General features: G+C 40.7%; 2 protein-coding genes across 8 annotated transcripts in view; one reads left to right on the top strand and one right to left on the bottom strand.

The window, feature by feature from the left end:
* Positions 1-10,502, top strand: part of cox15 (cytochrome c oxidase assembly homolog 15 (yeast)) — a 55,639-nt gene extending 45,137 nt beyond the window's left edge. For both annotated transcript variants that reach the window (XM_084321170.1, XM_084321169.1), the window contains exons 5-9: positions 661-828; positions 1,275-1,356; positions 2,592-2,746; positions 3,165-3,278; positions 9,285-10,502. In XM_084321170.1, the coding sequence (XP_084177296.1) occupies positions 661-828; positions 1,275-1,356; positions 2,592-2,746; positions 3,165-3,278; positions 9,285-9,416 (651 nt within the window). In that variant the 3' untranslated portion in view covers positions 9,417-10,502. The remainder of the gene's footprint in view (positions 1-660; positions 829-1,274; positions 1,357-2,591; positions 2,747-3,164; positions 3,279-9,284) is intronic.
* A 10,868-nt stretch (positions 10,503-21,370) lies between these two features.
* Positions 21,371-23,140, bottom strand: part of LOC311234015 (A-type potassium channel modulatory protein KCNIP2) — a gene marked incomplete at both ends in the record, with an annotated part of 932,082 nt that continues 930,312 nt past the window's right edge. For all 6 annotated transcript variants that reach the window (XM_084321098.1, XM_084321101.1, XM_084321100.1 and 3 more), the window contains one exon: positions 21,371-21,418. In XM_084321098.1, the coding sequence (XP_084177224.1) occupies positions 21,371-21,418 (48 nt within the window). The remainder of the gene's footprint in view (positions 21,419-23,140) is intronic.

A 23,140-nucleotide genomic window follows, 5' to 3' on the forward strand; every position in this document is an offset into this window, starting at 1 on the left:
ATGTTCAGGCGAACACGACGCTCAGCAGGCCCGGCGCAGTGGTTTAGGAGCCCAGGCTCAAAACAGCTCGAAATCTTGAGGTAGAAAAATGCTGTTTTTGAGGACTTGATTAGAAATACAAAACAATGAATAAAAAAAAATATATATATTACAGAGGTGTTCCATAGACTCACAGGAATTGTGTAAAAGTGCCCAAATAGTGAAAGAAATAGTAAAATAGTTCCCCTTTAACTTGAATGTTTTTGACTTTAAAAATAGTGTGCTCACGATATGGATGATTACATTAGATTACATGTACATGTGATTAAACTGGGTATAAAATATATAAATGATTACTACTAAATGTATGTACAGAGTTTTAGTATTAATATGTACAGTGATACAGATACGATATATAAATACAATATGGTAGTAGTCATACTGGCCAGCATCGTAACTCATAACAATAGATAAGGGATATATATGCAGGTATGTAAAAAACAGATGTTGATAGATATATATGCGGTAAGAATAAATATATACGGTATATACAGTATTATTGTACATGCTAACTCATACAGAGTTGTATGGGTTATATGCAGGTGTATACGTAGGTATATAGAAGGATTATGCAGGTATATTCAGACCGATATGATAGATGAGTGCCCTACATCTTCCCAGGGCCTTCTAGGCTGGTACATGGTGAAGAGTGGCCTGGAGGAGAAGCCGGAGTCATACGACATCCCTCGGGTCAGTCAGTACCGTCTGTCTGCCCACCTGGGCGCTGCCCTGCTGCTCTACTGCGCCAGCCTCTGGACCGGCCTCACTCTGCTGCTGCCCGCCCACAAGGTACCGGGCCACTCCGACCACTCGCGGTCTACACACGTTGATTCGTTGTGCTCAAATCCCGCCCTCTTTTCTCGATCCTTTAATCGCAACCGTGTAATCGTAGCTGTCGCTTTCCCTCTGAGGGAAGCGACAGTCGCCATTGGAGAATCAAGAAAAGAGGACGGGATTTGAGCACAACGACAGGCATTCGCTTGCTTTGCAATATGCCATTGCAATAGCGATAGGATCTTTCCTTATAAAACAGATAAACCATTTATACATAAAAGGTAGTTTGACTGCCAAGAAATAAAAATGTCTGGTGACATTTTGAATCCACCTGATCCTATGACTGATGAACAATAAATAGATTGCTTCAAGCCCTGGTTCGGTTTCCTGCCCTGGTGGCGAATCTTCACATGTTCTTCTTCACTTCCAATCATGAGCAGCATCTCTCTACCTCTTCTCAGCTGACCGACACCAAGCAGCTGATGCAGCTCAGGAGGTTTGCCAAAGGAACCGGAGGACTGGTCTTCCTCACCGCTCTCTCAGGTAGCTCGTAGTTTTTATGGCGCTTGTGTTTGTTCATATCTGTCTTCAAGGGGCCTAATTTTGAACATTAACCGACACTCCGAAGCCTGGCATGACACGTCCGACCCGTGGAACGTGCTCAAGCTAGCTCTCCATTGGGTCTGAAAGCACCAAGCTAGCTCTCCATTGGATCTGAAAGCACCAAGCTAGCTCTCCATTGGGTCTGAAAGCACCAAGCTAGCTCTCCATTGGGTCTGAAAGCACCAAGCTAGCTCTCCATTGGGTCTGAAAGCACCAAGCTAGCTCTCCATTGGGTCTGAAAGCACCAAGCTAGCTCTCCATTGGGTCTGAAAGCACCAAGCTAGCTCTCCATTGGGTCTGAAAGCACCAAGCTAGCTCTCCATTGGATCTGAAAGCACCAAGCTAGCTTTCCATTGGGTCTGAAAGCACCAAGCTAGCTCTCCATTGGGTCTGAAAGCACCAAGCTAGCTCTCCATTGGGTTTGAAAGCAGCGAATAGCTTGCTGGCGGAAAATGGTAATCAATAAAGTAAATTTGACTCACCATGGTAATGTGATGGTGTCTCGTCTCTTACCATGGTGATGTGTTGGTGTCTTGTTACCATGGTGATGTGTTGGTGTCTAGTCTCTCTTACCATGGTGATGTGTTGGTGTCTTGTTACCATGGTGATGTGATGGTGTCTAGTCTCTTACCCACTGTCTAAATCTCAACAGCCACTGTGGTTGGAAGACGTTCCTTTTAATGACCTCACAGAACGTACAGGGATGTAGATGCTGACCTCACAGAACGTACAGAGATGTAGATGCTGACCTCACATAACGTACAGGAATGTAGATGCTGACCTCACAGAACGTACAGGGATGTAGATGCTGACCTCACAGAATGTACAGGGATGTAGATGCTGACCTCACAGAACGTACAGAGATGTAGATGCTGACCTCACAGAACGTACAGAGATGTAGATGCTGACCTCACAGAACGTACAGAGATGTAGATGCTGACCTCACAGAACGTACAGAGATGTAGATGCTGACCTCACAGAACGTACAGAGATGTAGATGCTGACCTCACAGAACGTACAGAGATGTAGATGCTGACCTCACAGAACGTACAGAGATGTAGATGCTGACCTCACAGAACGTACAGAGATGTAGATGCTGACCTCACAGAACGTACAGATGTAGATGCTGACCTCACAGAACGTACAGAGATGTAGATGCCTAATCTGTGTTGCAGGTGCCTTTGTCGCTGGTCTAGATGCAGGCCTGGTTTATAACTCGTTCCCTAAGATGGGAGAGCGGTGGATTCCTGATGATCTGCTTGCCTTCTCGCCCGCCCTCAAGAACGTCTTTGAAAACCCCACTACGGTGCAGTTTGACCACAGGATCCTGGTATGTCGACATGTGTCTCTAAACGGCACCTATTTCTCAAGTCTTTCCAAAAAAGGTCCTTAGGTAATTTGTGCTTATTGTGGTGGCAGCAGCTGAGATGATAAGATAATAATAAGAAAAAGTATAATAAGAAAAAACAAGATAATGATATGCAACAATAATGTATATAAGAGAATTATATACAAAGAGAATGTATATAAGATAATTATATATAAAACTAATGTATATAAGATAATTATATACAAAGATAATGTATATAAGATAATTATATAAAAAAAATAAGATAATTATATACAAAAATAATGTATAAGATAATTATATACAAGAATAATGTATATAACACCCCCACCCCCGATCCAACTCAGTCAGATTCAGTATTGAGTAAGAGTTTGTTTACTTAATGTGTTTCTCTTTCCAGGCCATCTCGTCTCTGTCAGCCATCACAGGCTTGTATCTCTTCTCCAGGAGAATGAGGCTACCCAGGAGGGCTAAGATCGCCATCAGTCTCCTCACAGTTATGGCCTATGGACAGGTAAGCTTTCCTTCAGAGCGACAGGGGTGTAACGGGGCCGGCACACTGGACACGGAAGTGCTGTGACAGTTTTTTTTTTTTAACATGCAGTGCTGGTGATCTGCAGTGTTAATTATATGTACATACTGCAGGTAGAATGTGCTTTGTCAATTATATGTATACAGTACCAGTAAAAAGTTTGGACACACCTTCTCATTCAGTTCAATGAGAAAGTGTGTCCAATCTTTTTACTGGTACTAATAATAATAATATAATAATAATGCAGGACCTGTTGCAGAGGTCTTTATTTGGCATGCAACGACACTCAATGTTTTAGCGGTACACACACAGCGGTTAGTTTTTAGCACACACACCGGAACACACACGCATGCATTGTCTCTTTAGAATCGCCGATGCGATTCGTCTCTGCGATTACCCATCCCGTCGTCCTTCCCCCCCAAGGGCAGCCGGGAGCAGACAGGCGTCAGCGTGAGCCGCGCCAGGGGACCAATCCAAGTGCTCCTGTCCGTCTTCGTCAAGGACGCCACAGCGTTAGCGATCTGTTGTTGTGCATGTTTTTCCATTGGGTTTATCTTATCGGGGGGGAAACCCTTGCGAGCACGGGGAGAACATGCAAACTCCACACAGAAAGGCCTGGGAGATACCCCACCTGGGTACCTGGCATCATGGAAACCTGGTCCCCAAGCGGGAATCGAACCCTGGACCTTCTTGCTGTGAGGCGACAGTGTTAACCACTACACCACCGTGCCGCCGGTACTGTGTGCGTTTGTGTGGCATCTGGCACTCAAATCAAATGTATTTGTAGCACGAGATCACATGGAATAGCCCCCATGGGCTGTACAAGTCTTCTTGTACAAGTCAAGAAGAAACATCACAATAGATATAAAAAGAATACAAAAAAAACATAAAATCCAAATATGCGACACCCCCAGACTTTCCCCAATGAAGACGAGGAACGACTCACAAAAAACCTAGCAATAGGGGGAAAAAAGCACCACAGGTGGCGTGGCGGAGAGGAACCTCAGATGGGCTGTTCAAAGGGGATCCCCCAACTGGATGTCGGTGATAATATAGTGTTGCAATGGGTGATTGATGGATGGAGAATAGAACAGGCAAATAATTGGTATGAATGTGTAATACATGTAATGAAACACAAATCAAATCAAATTGATTTGTAAGGCCCGACAACACATGTTAATGTCCCCATGGGCCGGACACGTCTTCTTTAAACAAGTCAAGAAGAAACATCACAATAAATCAAGAACAAAACAAAAACACCATAAAGTCCAAGAAATTTCAAATAAATAGAATAAATGAATGCAACACTCCCAGACATACCCCACGCGAAGGTAAGGAAAAACTACCTAGCAATAGGAAAAAATGCACCACAGGCAATGTGGAGGAGGGAAACCTTAGAAGGGCCGTTTAAGGTGATGGATGTCGGTGATAGTTGCAATAAAACAGGCGAAACAGTTGGTAAGCATGCACTCATATGTGTAATGAAACACAGATAGGTGCATATATATATATATATATATATATATATATATATATATATATATATATATATTATATACATGCATGGTAGCAGTAGTATCTATTGCTAAGAACAACAACAAAAACACATGCTGCTCATGTTTGTGCTGTGCTAATTTGATTAGCTAGGTCCACCATCCTCATTTGTTGCATAAACCAGATTATTATAATATATTGTAATATGCAGGTATTTTTTGACGAGTCAACCTTGTGGACATGGTGCCAGAGTAGGACAACTGTCCCACAGTGGACGAGATTCACTCTTTTTGTATTTTATTTTTTTATTATTTTTTAAACAAACACATAAACAAACATGACAACACACGATTAGATATACAAGCATTGTAAAACAGTGTACATCAGTTAACTCATCGTTTGGATAAATGTCTTATACAAGATATACCCCTAATACCTGCTATCTATTCCCCTACATCAGGGCTATTCAACTGGCGGCCCGCGGGCCAGATCCGGCCCGCGGGATGATTCTGACCGGCCCGCCAAAGATTACATGATAATAAAAAAAAAAAAAAAAAAATTTTTTTTTTTTTTTTTTTTTTTTTTAACTTTTTTCTTTTCATGTCAACGTTAACACGCACAATTGAGCCAAAAGTCACTCAATTAATGACAGATTTCATTGATAAATTGAGGGAAAAGTCGATTTGATGAATTTGACATGTCTAGAGAATTGATGCATTTTGTGAGCAACCCATTTGCCAATGTAGCTGCTATTTCCACAAAAGGACAAAAGTTCCTTGCATCACTTCACATTGATGAAGGTCTCCTGCAACATGAAATAATTGACATGCAAGCATCATCTGCTCTGAAGCAGGCACTTGAGAATGAATCCACCACAACATTTTGGATAAAGTGTATTCATGTCAAGACATTCCCCAAAATAAAAACGCTGGCAATATCTGTGCTAACAATGTTTGGCTCAACATACACCTGTGAATCCAGTTTCTCTCACATGAATGCCATTAAAACAAGCAACGTGACTCCTTGACAAATGAGCATTTGCATCACTGTTTGCGGGTAGCCCTCACTTCCTATGAACCCTCTTTCTCTGCCATTGCCCAGTCAAAGAAGTGCAATCGCTCTCATTAGATGTGTGTATGTAGGCTAGGCCTGTCTGCCCCCCACCCCCCTGATGTTTGAGAGTTAAGAGTGGACAATAAGTGCTAATAAGATGCTGTGATTTGCTGTTGTTGCACAGACATGAAGCACTTTTTCATAAGCTCAGCTGCACTATAAATGTGTTTTTTTGTTCAAGTGTCGATGTTAGAATGTTCAGATGCACATCATGCACTTGTTTGTTTTTTATTTTATTTTTATATTGAAATGTTGAAGAGGAGATGTTGCAGTTGTTGCACAGTCATAAATGAAGCACTTTCTGCAGGAGATGTTGCAGATGTGGCACATAAATGAAGCACTTTTTTTGAAAAGTATACTACTTTTGCAATGTAGTTAAATAAAAGTTGTGAAAATGTGGTTGCGTGTTGTGTCAAGTGTACATATATTCATAGCACGGGGAGGCGCCGTGGCAGTCCGGCCCCTGGCCCCTTGGGTATCTGACAATGTGGCCCCCTGAACAATTTAGTTGAATAGCCCTGCCCTACATACATATGCTCTTGCTCGCACCCCCCGCCCTGGACCCCCCCATGGATAATCCATCCATTATCCTTCGCTCCTAACCAAACACTACCATTAAATGCTAGCTTTTATTCTCTCCACCACTTCTAACCACATTGTCAATTTGGATTAATTGAGACCCAAAATTCTTGCTGTAGATATTTCTAGATAAATCACATCGAGATATGTAAGAATCCAGACCTTTCGGCAAATTTTTTCCGGTTGAAACTATCGTGATGCTCGAGATTCACTCTTGAAGTTTGCCAGGGTGCATTGCAGGCAGCTACTGAGCCGAGGAAGAATAACAACAGCAGCACATGCAGACAGTGTTGCCAGATTTGACTGAGACCAAATAGCCCAATCAGAGCCCTGAGCCCGCCTAATCGTCACAAAAATAGCCACATTTTACTGCCCATCCGGTCTATGTATGTAATAATAATTATCTTTTGTTTTTTTGTCTCAAGGTTGGCAAGTAGGTTGATATATTGTTAAAATAACACACACACACACACACACACACACAGTTATGTCCAATACCACTACAATCCACTAGGTAGGAGGTTAACGCCACACGTATGTTTACCATTAGTCAAGTGGATATGTGAAAAATAATTGTGCCTTCTCCCTCGTTTGTTATTGTAGAGAATACCTGTCAATCATATTCATTCTAACTGGAGACAAGGGGGCGATTCATTGTGGAGTTAGGGTTGTGAAAAAATTTAATGTAACTTTTCAACAGGGGAGCCAGGAAACCGCCCAAATGGCACAAAAAGTAGCCCAAATTATCACAAGCCGCCCAAAGCCATTTTTACCCACCCAATCAAATAAAAAGTAGCCCAATTGGGCGTGAAACCGCCCAATCTGGCAACACTGCATGCAGACCAGGGAGCACTGCAAGCTCACGTGGAGGGATCGTTTCATCACGCAACACTTCCCCCTAGTGGCTGAAATCTGAGATTGCACTTCGCGGTTCCACTCTGTTTTAATTGATTTCAAGGACGTTTTCAACAACGGTACTATTAATATTAAAAGAATAAAGTAACAACCACATTACAAAAGTCGACTTTGATCCCCGCAAGAGATTATTCATTCTTTATGGCCCACCCCAGGCCCAACTCGAGGAAAGTTGAAGAAATATATCTCCGTATGATAGCATGCACAATAATTCAGTTTATACCGTATATATATATATTAGTGCTGTCAATCGATTAAAATATTTAATCTGATTAATCGCATGATTGTCCATAGTTAACTCGTGATTAATCACAAATTAATCACATTAAAAAAATATATATATGTATCTACAGATCTTTTTCAAGTTCCATGTTTTAATACTCTTATCAACATGAGTCAACAAATACTTGCTTTATGCAGCCATTTAACACAAACGGATGACCCTCATGCATTGCAAATTTGCATCAAATTCAAAACAGAGTGATGCACAAAATAACTTAAAAGAAAATAATTTTAAAACAATTAATAAAGTTTGCATGAAATAATAGGGGAAAGAAAACGTTAGGAACTTGTTACATTCACCCACACAAGGGCTGAGTAATCACACACCCCCCTCTCTCTCTCACACACACACACTCCCAGCTCACTTTCTCTCTTGCCCCTTCCTCATCTCTCTCACCCCCCTCTCTCTATATATATCTCACACACACACACACACACACACACACACACACACACACACACACACACACACACACACTTCAGAAACAAACATAGTATCAATGAGAGCATCAATAATACACCTGAGTGAAGTCTAGTAAAAAAAAAAGATAATACATTTCTTAAAAGTTAATCGTGAGTAAAAGAAAATAGTGGCGTTAATAGAATCGGGCGATAACGCGTTAATACCGCGTTAACTTTGACAGCCTTAATATATATATACAGTAATACAAATTTGTATACCGGTATATATATATATATATATATATACACGGTATATACAGCATTATTATACATGCTATCATACAGAGCTATGAGTTATGTGTAGGTATATACTAAGGATTATATTCAGGTATATTCAGACAGAAATGGGATATCTAATTCAGGATGAAACTATAATAGAAGTATTTCTGATGTATATACATCACTGGTGTACATGCTATCATACAGAGTTGTTAGATATCGGAGTCCAGCTTGTTGATTTTCTCAAATTGATTGTCCCTGCGTTGTTTCTCAAATAAGACCTTGTCTGCCAGTGGGAATTTTGGTATTCCCCACTGAGCTGGGACAGCCCAGATAATTTACCCGGAGAAAAATGAAGATAGCGTACAGTACACAGTCCAGTTCAATGTATAAAAGAAAGACGTTTATTGGATTAACAGAGGATTACAAGAAAACAGAAGGAACTATGGATAGAAAGTCACTTAGTATAAAAGTAGAAATAAGAAATTAACAAAGATCACAAGTCCGATCACAGGGCCTCTTCTCCTTCTGCATCTCTCCTGCGACAAAAACTGGCCAGATGAAGGAGAAGACACTACTTTTCTTTGCATTCCTTATCTCCTTAAAGAGTGTAAGTCATATTAAGATGTACCAGTGGTTCCATGTAAATCTGTCAAGGTTGTCTTTCTACCAGGTTCTAGGGCCAGTTTATCAATGTTCAGGCACCTCAGGTCCTGGTTGCCCTACAAGTTTCAAAACACCCAGAGAACGTCTGCTGTAGAGACAAAGGAAAGGTGCCCCGGTATAATTAAATACCCTGATATAATCACAGAGGAAAAACCCCACAATTCTTCAGTGTATATACTAATAAATCAGAGGCTCAGAACAGTCGATGGGGCCTTGCCTTATATAACCTGGTGTTGTTCATGTCTCTCTGCTCACCAGGTGGCTCTGGGCATCAGCACCCTGCTGCTCTACGTCCCCACCCCCCTGGCAGCTACCCACCAGTCCGGCTCGGTGGCCCTCCTCTCACTGGCCATCTGGGTCCTGGCAGAACTCCGCAAGGTGGCCAAGTAAACACCCCAGCCACACCCCAGCCCCCAACAGCGTGGAGAGCGACGGCAGGAAGAGAAGACGAAAGGGACGGGTCTGTGAAACAAGGTGTTGATTTCTTCTGAAGGATCTCTTTGTCTCTTTTTGTAACATTTAATCTGCTGCGGTGATGCTGCGAGAGCGCATTCCACGTCTTGTGATAACTGTTTTGACAAAGGCGTTCACGAGATTAATGATAAAAGGGTAAATGATAAAAGGTCAATGCACTGAAAATACCTGTTTTCACGGGAGCGACTGCTTGTATGCCTGTGTGTTGGTAATGACTTCTGTGTGGTGCAAAAGTCATTCAAGCAGATGACTGATTCACGTGGAACTTTAATTTGAATGTAGGGCATTGAAACGGTATATTATGCAAATGAAGGTCATTTCTAATTCACTCTAGTGGGGAATGCCATGGTATCAGGCTTCATTCTTTGTGCATTAGAGTGTCCTCTGTGAGAATTGACAAATTTCTTCTGGTTTACACTGGTACAGTAGGAAATGTCTGCTCCTATTTTAGTTTTTAGAAGGTCACCCTGAAGGAGAATGAATGGTTCCTTTTACCCCTTTACCGTGGGCTTGTCTTAAAATGTCACACTGCCTACTAAAAAGTTTGCACTTGATGTATATACATAGAAAAAAGACGATGTAAACTAAATAATATATATATATATATATATTATTGTATGTTAAAAAATAATAAAAAAAAAATAAAAACGGGTATCATACAGCTAACATTCGGGTTGTTTTAGCTACTGTTTATTAAGCCTTAAAATATGGCCAACTCAAAATGCCTTCAATACAGTTCAGTTCAACAGTAGGCAGTATAGAATTTCAGACACAGCCATGTCTAATCATGGACTATCTATACTATTCTGTTAGTTTCTGCTTGGATGTGGCTAGAAGGAACACTTTGTACGAATGCGTAATGTGTTAAATTATTGCACAGTTAAATAATTTCTCTCAGCATTTAATGTTGACATAATATAACGTGTGAAGCTGTTCCTTTTTACCGTTTTCTTCGTACTGTAAATACAGACATGTAAATACTTCTTTTGTCTTTATTGAATAAAGTAACTCACACCCGTGTAGTAACTCACACTCTGAGTCGTCTTTTGCATAGCAACTGTGATTTTCTTTTATTGTCTCTGTACAAAATATACACATCTTGGAATATGCAATGCAACCGGTTAAGGCTAGCTAACTAGACAGTCAGTACAACGGGTTAGTAGGTTTTCATTGCTCTACACACAGTACATGCGAGGGTTAGACAGGTATTTACTCTCTGGTCGGGGGGGGGGGGTTACCAACCGCAGTGACTAAGGAACAAAATCTAGACGGGTAACTTTTAATTCCCCCAAAGATTCAGTCTAGAAAAAAACACAACGGAGAAAAAATTTGAACTTGGGCCTTAGTATTACTGCATGGCAGGGTTACAAGGTATACTTTAGAGGGGGGGGGGGCATCCAGCCTTGTTCAGTAGAATCCTGTCAAGGAAATGAAGAGTCGATATGAGTGGATTGGTTGCGGAGAACATTATTGCTTGTGCCACGTCGGTTTGTGGTTCGCCTTGTGGCGAATCTGAGAGTGGGTTCAGAGCCTGTGCTACTTGTCTCGTATTCATTCTCAGTCGTTCCGATTTAGATTTAGTTCTTGAATCAAATCAAATAGTTAATGGGGGGGGTTAAGTTTGATTGTAAAAAAAATAAAAAGCTCATTCTCACACCGGGACCAAATGTCCGGGGGGGGGGGGGGGGGGGGGGGGGGGGGTGTCTACGACCTATAACTAGGAATGTGGTTGGGTTGGACAGCAGACGGTTAAGTTACATGCTTGTCCAGCTGGCCTCCTTTTTTAGATCCTGTTTTTCTTTCCCAATTCCCCATTGGCCACAGCCTCTTCCCTCTACGGTCTCTTTATATGCTGGCCTGTATAACGCAACACGCTTTAGAGTGGCTTAAAATACCTCTCGAAGTATACGTGTGTCTTGACTCTTTGGTGTCATGAAGAGACTGGAACCGCGGGAAGGTAACCGTAATGTGTCTCTCACTCTCTCACTCACTCTCCATCACTCTCTCACACACATACACACACATGCTTGAGCCTCTGAATGACAGGAGTCTGCATTTAATTAATTGTGTGCAGGGTATCTGCAGAGTATTAAAAAGTATGAAATTCATAATTCTCAATTTAAGGCATTAAAAAAAATTGGGGGGGCGCAGGGGGCAGCCCGACTGTAGGGAGATTAAAATATATGAAATGTTTTTTTATTCAACTGTTATTTTTTGCTGGGCTACCGGGAGTTTGGTGCATCTGGCAACCGAATTTAAATTGTTGTGCAAGTGCAGCCACCACTGCAGCGTCACTGTGTTTTTTTTGTTTTTGCTAGTATGGCCGTGCAATTGAAGTGGTATTAAAAAGGTCTTAATGTTTTTTTTTCAAATGTATTCAAGAGTAAAGACCATAACCATATCAAAACAGCAGTCAAAGTGTATATTTTTGTTTTTACCCATGTTTTATAAGATTTACCGAAAATACGAATGTATCGAAAAAATGCTAATTATATCTCTTTTATTGTAAAACCGTGAGGAAATGACTAAATCCAGATTTAACACTGCCATTGGAAAGAGGAGCCTTTTCCCTATCCATATATGTATGATAATAAGGTCAAGTTCAAGGTCAAATATGAATTTATAATTAAAATTTATTATAATTTATTACTGTATCTACAAATCCTTCTGTTTAATCATCTTCCCTTTATTAATTTGCTTAGATTATTTGTACACTTGATCTCAAGAAGGTGCTGAATGAGCTCAGCGAGCGTAATCAAAAGAACCTCAATGTTTTCATGGTGTTATTCACCGGCAGATGCAAAATAAAATCATAATTTATATATATTTTTTTTTACTCAAGCCTAGTAACAGACACAATATTTCTGACACTGGGAATACATACCCCCAGGTCCCTAGATGTTCCTAGATACCAAGAACATGCACATTGACCTTGTAGAAGTGGAGCAATCTTCCATTTACTTAGGCATGTACCTTTAGGCAAAACTTCTGAAAATAGGGCTACAATGTTACTTGTTGAAACCTGCAGATACCCTGTCAAATGAATTGTGTGTAACAGTAGAACCTGCTGCAACCACACAATTACAAAACATTTCACAAATACAACCTGTAATCTAATAGTAGTACTGCCTAATATCACACCACTGGGAATATTGGAAGACGTACAGTCAACAGACAACCTATATCCAAGATTGTAATAGGGTTGAGAATGAGAAGGCCAGGAGGTCCTCTATGTGAGGAGAATAACTCGATGCAGGTTAAGTTTAGGGGGTTAGGGTTCATTCACATCTACTGAGTGCAATGCAGCACCTCGCCACAGGGTGGTGTCTTGATGTGTGACCTCATGCTGTGAGCTTTCATCTTCCTCTGTGATTGATTAGTAGGCGAGTCAATCTATGAAAAAAAAGCACTTAACCCAAAAAAAAAGTTGATACAAAAGGTTTTTCGATGGATTCCGATAGTATTGGGCGTGCTAAATAACATACTAAAAGTCGACCAAAATCGACCCCCCCGAAAGCCGCCATTTCCAAGATGGCGTCCCAGATGGCGGTGGAGATATTAAAATGGCTATATCTCAAATTGAGAATATGGTGCAAAGGATTTCCCAACTGATTCTGGTACCTCTGGGCATGTTCACTAACATACTAAAAATCTAGGAAAATACACCTTCCAGAAAGGCTTAATTTTCAAGATGGCGTCCAAAATGGCGGCAGACCAAGCTTAAAATGGCTATATATCTCAATAGAAAAAAATATATAACTATGATTTTTCACTTGATTCTGGTACCTCTAGACATGCTTGTGAACATACTAAAAATCTAGGAAAATACACCTTCCGGAAAGGCATCATTTTCAAGATGGCGTCCAAACTGGCGCCCAGGAGCTTAAAATGACTATACAAATACAAATAGCTTACTAAAAAAGGTGTTTGCACTCTCCAGCTCTCAAGCTAGCATAGTTGAAGCCTTCTTTTTGACCATTATAGTTGTTATAGTTAGAGGTGTTTGCACTCTCCAGCTCCCAAACTACCATTGTTGAAGCGTTGTTTGTCGGTAAAGAGACAGAGCAGAAAATTGCTAGTATTGGCCACGCAATCATACAGGCAGTCCGACCACGAGCTGTCCTTGCCCCTTTGCAAATTGGCCTAGCAGTGCAAATGCACCACTTAAACCGGTCTCGGTTAATTGTAGATATACTGAATAAGATGGGATTCTGCTCTTCCTATTCTGAACTGCAGAGGTTTGAAATGAATGCTGCAAATTGTACTGCACCAAACATGCTTGGTAAGGATATTGATGTGTTGAACACGACCGTCTTATTTGCTGCAGACAATGTAGATCATAATATTCTAACAATTGATGGGAAAGGGACATTTCATGGGATGGGCATGATAGCTGCCTTGACACCAGGACAGAAGACAGACCAAAGGATTCCGAGGTTCAGAATTAATGAACTGAATCTTGTGCAGAGGTCAAAAGTTGTGATAATAGATTATCACTTTGCCAAACACTTTTGCAGAGACACCACATTTAAAGAACTTCCAAGACTCGCAGAATGTAACAAGATGGTTTATCTGCTTTGGGAGTTATCGTTCAATTTCAAACAGCCTGCACCTGGTTGGCAGCGGATGATGCACATTATTCATAAGGGAGATGAACATCCAGGGCAGTCTTCAGTGAGATACTTACCAATGATAGACATGTACTCCGGAGACAAAACATGCATTCTGTCAACACTGGAGTTCATTTGTGGTCTGGCATCCAAACACCACCTTGCCCCAGTAGTTACATTTGACCAACCCCTATATTGGAAAGCAGCAGAGATAATCCTAGATTCACCACAGTGCAGTCACCTCAAGTCCTTTGTCCTGCTCCTAGGAGGATTTCACACATTTATGAATTTGCTAGGAGCAATTGGTACACTGATGGACGGTACAGGACTTAAGGACATTCTAGGGGTAGTCTATGGGGAGAACTCAGTAGCCCATATGATGACAGGCAAATCAGTTCAGAGAGCATTCCGTGGCCATCTTCTGGTTGACAAATGTCTTAAGGCGAGACACTGCAGGTAAATAGTCAAATATACTTTTTTTGTTGATTTTGAGATTTTGTTATATTTTGCTTCCTAAACATGTCTTCTATGAAACTAGTGACAATAAAACGTCAATAACACACATTTAGTTGTTTATTTTACATCATTTTGCCTTATTGCATCCATAAATGTGCACATATTTAATGGGGAAGTGCCTCATTTGCATATATAAACAAATTTCAGAAAACTTGCAATATATTTTTTCTTAGTTTATATGTACATAACAAATTGGGAAAGTTTCATAGTGATATCTATTCAAATATGTTTTGCCTATTAGGGGGTACTACACTGTACTACACTGTTTGTAGCCTGTGTGTAGTTCTGTTCAGTTCAATAACATTATTATTAATATTCAGTTATCAGGCATGTGTTTAGGTTGTCTATTACTAATGGTTTGATTAGGTATTGTGTTTGTAAATATCTGTTTAAAAAAAAGTATGGCATTTTACAATACAGAACTTTGAAGGCGTTTTCCCAAAAATGAGTTTTAAGAGTTTTTCCTCATACTCTGAGCCAGAAATCTCCACTTCAGTAGCACTCACATACACCACACCTTCCAGTTCTATTCATATCTATGTTCTGAAGGTATTTACAGAAGGGTTTGTTGATATCGCATTCATACCCTGATTTATATCACATTTTATTCCTAAAAACATGGCGAAATATGGAATTTTACCATAAAAATGGACTGAATGGAGTATTTTCTGATTTATGGAGTGATAAAAAGAGATATCCAAAATCCCCTCTGTAATAACCTTTGGCTCTAATATGTCAACAAAATGAAACTATAATTTTGAAAATGGCTTTATCCAATGTTCAGATTTCTGTCCTGGAATTATATGCAAATTAGTGCATATTTAAGTAGATCATGCCTCATTTGCATATTTAAACATACAATTTCAGAAAACTTGTAATACAAAAAAGTCTTGTCTTAATATAAGTAATCAACTGGGGAAGTTTCATTGTGATATCTATTAGTTAATTATTTTACCCTATTCACCTGCAGTGTCTCCCCTTAACCGCATGATAATATCAGAAATGGTAGATGATAGTCATGAATTTGCAGCAATGGTTGAACAGTCTGAAGCAATGTATACCTCAATAGTTAAGGGTGAAATGCCATTGGAAACAGTGTTCACATCAGAGACCCTCATCACAATAAATGAAGAGCTGGGAAAAAGGAAGATGGAACTGTGTGCTAGATCCAAAACTAGTCAGTTGTGGCTAAATTACCAACACATGTTAGAAGTTGCTAGGTCACTGATAACAGCAGATCGCACAGGTTCCTGGCTTTTGCACCTACGCGCTGTTTCTGAATGCCAGCCGATATTCGCTGCGGCTGGGCATTACAATTACTTGAAATCGGCACACTTTTATGTCCAAGAGATGAGTCAGCTTCACATCAACCACCCAGATGTCTTCAGACAATTTGAAAAGGGTTTTCATGTTATCCGTCGCAGCAGCCAATCATGGGCAGGCCTCAGCTCAGATCTTGTAATCGAAACAACATTGATGAGGTCATTGAAGACTACAGGAGGGATGACACATGGAAGTGGAATGACCGACAATCAGAGATCCCTTTGGACAATGTCAAAGGGCATAACATCAGAGTATAACACCGCAATGCAGGAGTTCTCAAACCAGACATACACAACATCAGAACAGCACAAGGATTCAACAGAGGCAAGGATGAAAAGGGATGCTGCTGACCTGGAGAAGATCACTTCAAAACTTGCTATATGTTCACCTTTCTCTCCAGACTCTTCTTTAAGGAATGTTGTTACAGGTGTTGTCGCTGAGGATGGAGTGAACGTGTATGATTATGACTCTGTTGGACGCAACATCATGCACAAAATGATCGGACAGCCGGCATTCACATTTTCATTTAGTAGAAAGGATAAAGCCATAACCCTTGGACAAAAATCGTCTATCAAGGTTGCTCCTGATCGAATCATTGATTCTGCACTTCTTTTTCAACGTTTCCTTATTGTCTCCCAAACTGGAGAGCTGTCATTGGAGGAGGTTATGCGTTACGAACTCAGTCCTTTCCCTCCTGCCCTCTTTGAAGCCGGAAACGTCTTCCGCAAAGCTGATAAACCACAACTAGCGCACGCGATCTGTGATCATGCAAGTGATGCAATCCTAGATTCTGTACCAGAAACGGAGCATTATGTTCTTGATGGTGGTTCACTCCTTCACCGAATACAATGGAAGCACGGACAAAGCTATGGTAAAATTGCACAGTCATATGCAGACTTCACCATCCAACATTATGGCTCAGCTACAACCATTGTGTTTGATGGCTATGAGGATGGGCCATCCATTAAAGACAACACACATCAAAGAAGAGGAAACAATATTCATCCCATTGTCAACTTCACTGCTGAGACAGAGTTCTCAGGTAAGAAGGAGGAGTTCCTGTCAAGAGATCTGAATAAACAGAAACTGATCCACATGATAAGTGATGAACTGAAAGAACGGGATTGCACTGTGGTCAATTCACTTGGAGATGCTGATGTAGACATAGTAAGGGCCGCAGTGGGATCATCTCTTCTTCACACCACGGCGCTGCTTGGAGAAGATACTGATCTCCTCGTCTTACTTCTTTACTATGCACAGAGAGATAGCAAGGGCCTTTATTTCAGATCAGACAAGTCGAAAGCTGATGGCAGTTTTAAAGTGTACGCCATAAACCATTTGAAAGAAGTACTCGGACAGGATGTGTGTTTTCAGTTGCTGTTCATCCATGCTGTGACTGGCTGTGACACAACTTCCCGGATCTTCGGAGTTGGCAAAAAGACAGCATTCCAAAAACTTGTAAAAGGGGATCCTGTCCTTCTGGCTTGTGCCAATGCATTCACTGTACCAAACCAGACAACAGATGTGATCGATGACCTTGGGTGCCAAGCAATGGCTGTCTTTTTTGGTGGAAAGTGCACAGATTCGCTTGCAAAAATGAGATATAACATTTTCAGCAAGAAGGTTGTCTCAGCTTCATCAACGGTAACGCCTGAACGTCTACCACCAACTGAATCTGCTACCAAATTCCACTGTCGTAGAGCATACTACCAGGTCATGGTCTGGATGGGAACAGATGATGGTATAGATGCTCTAGACTGGGGCTGGAACCTGCAGGACAATAGATTTGTCCCACTCATGTCAACAATGAATGCTGCTCCAGACAGTCTCTTGAAGGTCATTCATTGTAACTGTACCACTGCCTGCAAGACACTTCGCTGCTCATGCAGAAAATATGGACTACCTTGTACTACGGTCTGTGGACCATGTCAACTTCATGAATGTGACAATCCACATAACAAGTTTCTCCCAGAGGATCCTGAAGATGATGATGAGTAGGCCTAAAGACCACAATAAGTGGGTCGTTTATTTTGTGTTCAACACCAAAGCCAGCTTTCTAGGTTGAATATAATAACCAATTTTAATTTTAGCCAAAATAAGCTACAGGCAGCCATTTTGATGATGCAAATGATGCATTCCTAGCAGATATATTTAGCTAGATATTTCGCTCGTTATTAATGTATAGAGGTGCCAGAATCAGTTTATAAATCCTTTAGAAATGTTTTCCCATTTGAGATACAGGCATTCTAAGCTCCCAGTCGTCATTTTGGACACCATTTTGAAAATTAAGCCTCTTCGGAAGGTGTATTTCCCTAAAACTTTAGTATGTTCCTAAGTATGTCTAGGGGTACTTGGGGTACCAGAATCAAATGACAAAATCATTTATATAATTTTTATATTGACATATATATAGCCATTTTAAGCTTGGCCAGCCGCAATTTTGGACGCCATCTTGAAAATGAAGCCTTTCTGGAAGGTGTATTTTCCTAGATTTTTAGTATGTTAGTGAGCATGCCCAGAGGTACCAGAATCAGTTGAGAAATCCTTTGCACCATTTTCTTAATTTGAGATATAGCCATTTTAATCGCCCCGGCGCCATCTGGGACGCCATCTTGGAAATTACGGCTTTCGGAGGGGTCGATTTTGGTCGACTTTTAGTATGTTATTTAGCACGCCCAATACTACCAGAATCCATTGAAAAACCTTTTGTATAAATTTTTTTTGGGGTTAAACCATATATTGACTCGCCTATAGCCATTGCAGTGCGGGGAGGGGTTGCATTACGGTATGAGCCCGACGCAACTATTAGGGATGGGCATCGATTTTCAAGTATTCTAATAGTCGTTAAATTATATAAAAAAAAATAAAGTATTTGTTTATGCAAATATATTTCCCACTGTTATTCCCGGCAACTACACTGTGTAGTGTATTGAGAGGGGACCCTATTAACTGTTACACCACTGCACGGTATGCTGGGTACAGCTAGCTAGCAGCTGGGAGAACAGAAGAGAAAGGTGAAGAAAAAGATGTTACATGGTAGCAATGGTTTGTACGTTTGCCATGTTGTTTAACTTAGCTAATATTTCAAGCATCAGTGATGTAATGTTCAGAATGAATGCTTTTGTTCCCGGAAATACGCTAGCCTGGTCCACTAGCATTGGCTATCGATGACAGCCGCCAGCTAGCTCGCTTGTTGGGACTATCTCACGTTCGCTATTTAGTCAAAACAAAACCATACGTTAGCGTGGAAGCTCAGACATTTCAAGCAACGGTGTAACTTTCGGAATGAATGCCTGGAAATAACGTTAGCCTGCTGCGAATCGCAAATATCTAGCTGTTAGCAATGACAGCAGCCAGCTAGCTCGCTTGTTTGATTATGTCGTGTTTGCTATTTGGTCAAAACAAAAACATAGGTTAATGTGGGTCATTTTGTAATAACAAATAGTCATTTTGTGAGTTTTGCCCATCCCTAGCAACTACCCTCAATTAAAAAGATGCATCGCCTGATTAGATGTGAATGAGCCCTTACACCCTCTAGTTGCATATGGGCAGGGTGGATTTTAATCATGGTCACGGCTGCTGGACATCTCTGCCTCTTACACATGCACACACACCAGGGTTCGCACAAGGTCCTTGAAGTGCTTAAAGTGCTTGATTTTTTACCAAAACATTTCAAGGTCTGGAATTCCTTGAAAACTGCAAATTTTTTAACAAGGTGCTTAAAAAGTCCTTGAAATTCAAATCAACCTTTCACATTGAAAGTTTTGTTCATCCATGATAAAATGGTTCTGAATCAAGAAATACATTTTTTGTATTTAAAGTGTAACTAATTGTCGGAAATTGGTTTTAAGCCATACATATTGGATCAAGATTTTCTTCTATAAAAAACGACTTTTAAAAGTGAATTGTATCCTTTTAAATGCCCTTTAAAAGAAATTGTGCTTAGAAAAGTACTTGAAAGTCCTTGAATTTCATTTTGCAATGTCTGTGGGAACCCTGACACACACGCACATACGATGGATACAAACTGGAGTGGAGTGAGACACCTGCGCGTGACCAGGAAAGACAGACAGACAGACAGACAGACGAACGGATGGATGGATGTATCAAGACTTTGGAGTATCTCTGTAAATACATGAATTGGATATTAGTGACATCATCATGCTATATTAAAATAATTTCTTCATTGTAAACAACACCGTTGCTCCTCCTCCATCTGCCACTGTGATGGTCCTCGGCTCTCGTGTTCTTCCTCTCGTTCACCAGATGGCGCCAGAACCCACCTCTTTGTTTTACAACGTGGTGCGAGGAGTCTATAGCTGCTCCGGTTAGGAGTCGCCCGTATTGTGCACAGGGTTGGCATTATAAAGAGACATTTCACCTTTTTTTCATATGTGACACTTATCGACTGTGTTCTGTAGCTTGAGAGTTCTGCTGCATCGCATCCCCAAGAAACTCTGCTGTATAGCGTCGCCTGGAGCAGAGCAGACCGCTTAGTGACACCGTTTCCTCAGCTGTCTCTTCAACATAACGTCTGCAGTTAGCTGGAGGTCTATTAATATGTCTATTAGTATTATTATTATTATTATTTATATACATATAAAATGGCTCTATATGGATTTTAATATATCATGCTTTTAAGTACTGTAGTTTTAATGTAGTTGGTGTTTTTTTATAGTGGTCTTTTTTACTGTAGTTGTAATGTAGTTGGTGTTTTTTTATAGTGGTGAGTGTATTGTGACTATGTTTGTCTTACTGCACAAATGAAGTTCCAAAAGGAAAATAAAGTAGTTTGAAGTTTAAGTTGAAGTCTGCTCTCCTCTGGGTGATGTCATCCGGGGGGAGTTTCTCAAGGGGATGATGTGGCCCGAGCTCTCGAGGCAGGTTTTACGTCTTTTTTTTATTTATTTATAATTTTTTACAGCGAAATGCCCCTTTAAAGTTATCCTTAACAAATCCCAAAAATGAACCGTCATGGGGGGAAAAAATGCTAAAAGTGATCTTCGACCTTTAGATCAGGGTTTTCGGGCCAACTTTATCCCACTTCAAGGGCGGTCGTTCTCTCATCAACGATAGTTATGTTTAAATAAAGTTTTCTATAAATATAACGGGTGAGGGGGCTCGGGCGTGCCAGTGTCTATGAGCCAGAGCCTCGGGGGGGGGGGGGGGGGGGGGGGGGTGCTGTTGGAGGACGGGCTCTGAAACCCTGGGAGAGGAGGTGGAGGGCCTACTCACACTCACATCTCTCAAGAAAAATACACACAAACCTACAAATGTGCACTCACAAGAACTCTCGCATCTGTGCAGGCACACACATTATGCACACACACACCCACAAACATACACACACCCACAAACAAACACGCATGCGCACACACACACTCCCCTCCCAAGAGCCTGTGTCCTCTCCTGTCCAAACTTTTAGATGACGTTGTCAAACAGCTGCATGGACTGCATAATATGCTCGTCCTAAAAGGAGACGGGAGACATGGACAAAGAGACAAGCATTAGCATCATCATAACATACACCTAATAAGATAAACCTGCACACCTCATAAAGTGGCCTTACTCAATGTGTAAAGTGGCTACTGTTTATATTTGACTGTATAGGAGCACATTTAACACCAAGGTTCAAATAGTGGTCTCTTATAGATACGTTGTGATGTTACCTGATTGAATGGAATAGTAAAAAAGAAACGTGTGATATCGCCAAATACTGTCAGCACCTAGCACATTGTCAGGGTGCCCCCTAGGCAGCTTCTACCTTGGTGCATTTTCCCCTTATGTTTTTTAAATGTCAAAATATTGGTTACCATGCTAAGAAATATATTTCAGAGTAGCTCAAATAAATATATATATTAAAAAAAAATTAAAGTTTTAAAACAAAGAATACAATTCTAGATGTCCAGGGCCCTATTCCCTGTACCTGGTTCAACTAAGTCGATCAAGAGTCCCATTATCCAGATTCAATTAACCCGATGTTTGAAGCCGGGATTTTCCTGTTCCTCGAAGGTGGATTCAGTCTCGTTAACTCGAACCAGACTTGAGACCCAGGATAAGTGCGCACGGCCGCTTCAGTTGAAAAGCCAGCACGTATCGATAGCAGAGATCCTGATTTTCTAACGGCATTGATTGATTAATTGATTTAAAACTTTATTAACAGATTGCAGTACGGCTCAATCGCCTCGCCGACAAGTTAAATGCGTTATCTATAGGCTAATTTTAAGTCCCTCATTACCTCAATCAATCAGATTATATTTCTTTAAACTTGCCTGCTGGCAGTAGGTTTATGGATTGAATAATCAAATGAGATCTTGCTAGCGAAAATAATTAGTTAAACTGTTATACAGAATAAGGATACGGCTCTCTTACCCATTGATTGATGTATGGTGGATCTTTTACTTATCTGCACTGTGGTGTAACGGTTTCTGCTTTTGACTTTCACGCAGACGGCCCGGGTTCGAATCCTAATCTTTTCCTTCTTTTTGCAATGTAGGAATAATTCAATTTGGTGCACGTTGAGAGCTATATAAAGAATGACATCCTCAATGCATGTAGATTTATAATATTTTAACTTAAAACTAGGCTACTTTTGTGTATAATCATTAATATTATATTCCAAAAAATTATATTGGAAACGCGGGGTTTCGAACACCGGTCACCCGGTTGGCAGGATTGAGCACTACCGCTGCGCCACTGTGCCAGACGGGATAGATTCATTGTTTATCCATTAATGGACAAGAGACCCGTGTTTAGAATATTTTTTCTTTTGAATGAAGTTTTATCTCTTTATTCTCAAATGCATTAATGTGACGTCAACGGCTCATTCAATTTCTCAAATCCGTCAAACAGCGCATCTGAATGAATGAAATGAATGAAAACTTTATTTAACAGATTGCAGAATGGGTACAATACAGTACGGCTCAATACATACAATTGTTAAGGGGATGCAGACCTGAGAAAGACGTTTGTCTTGTTTCCATCAGGGTCCCCTGATGATTTTAATCCCAGTTACAATATCACACAAAATCCACAATCCACGCATAGACACTTCAATTTTATGCTTGAATGAAACACAATCCGGGCGCTTCGTTAAGCAAATCTACAGCGGAGAATATATGAAACTAATCAGAGCCAAACGGCCGATAGGTTTCATTCATTAAAAATATCCCCGCGGGATTCACATTTGCA

The sequence above is a fragment of the Notolepis coatsorum genome (genome assembly GCF_963971535.1).
Source record: "Notolepis coatsorum genome assembly, chromosome: 9".
NCBI lineage: Eukaryota > Metazoa > Chordata > Actinopteri > Aulopiformes > Paralepididae > Notolepis > Notolepis coatsorum.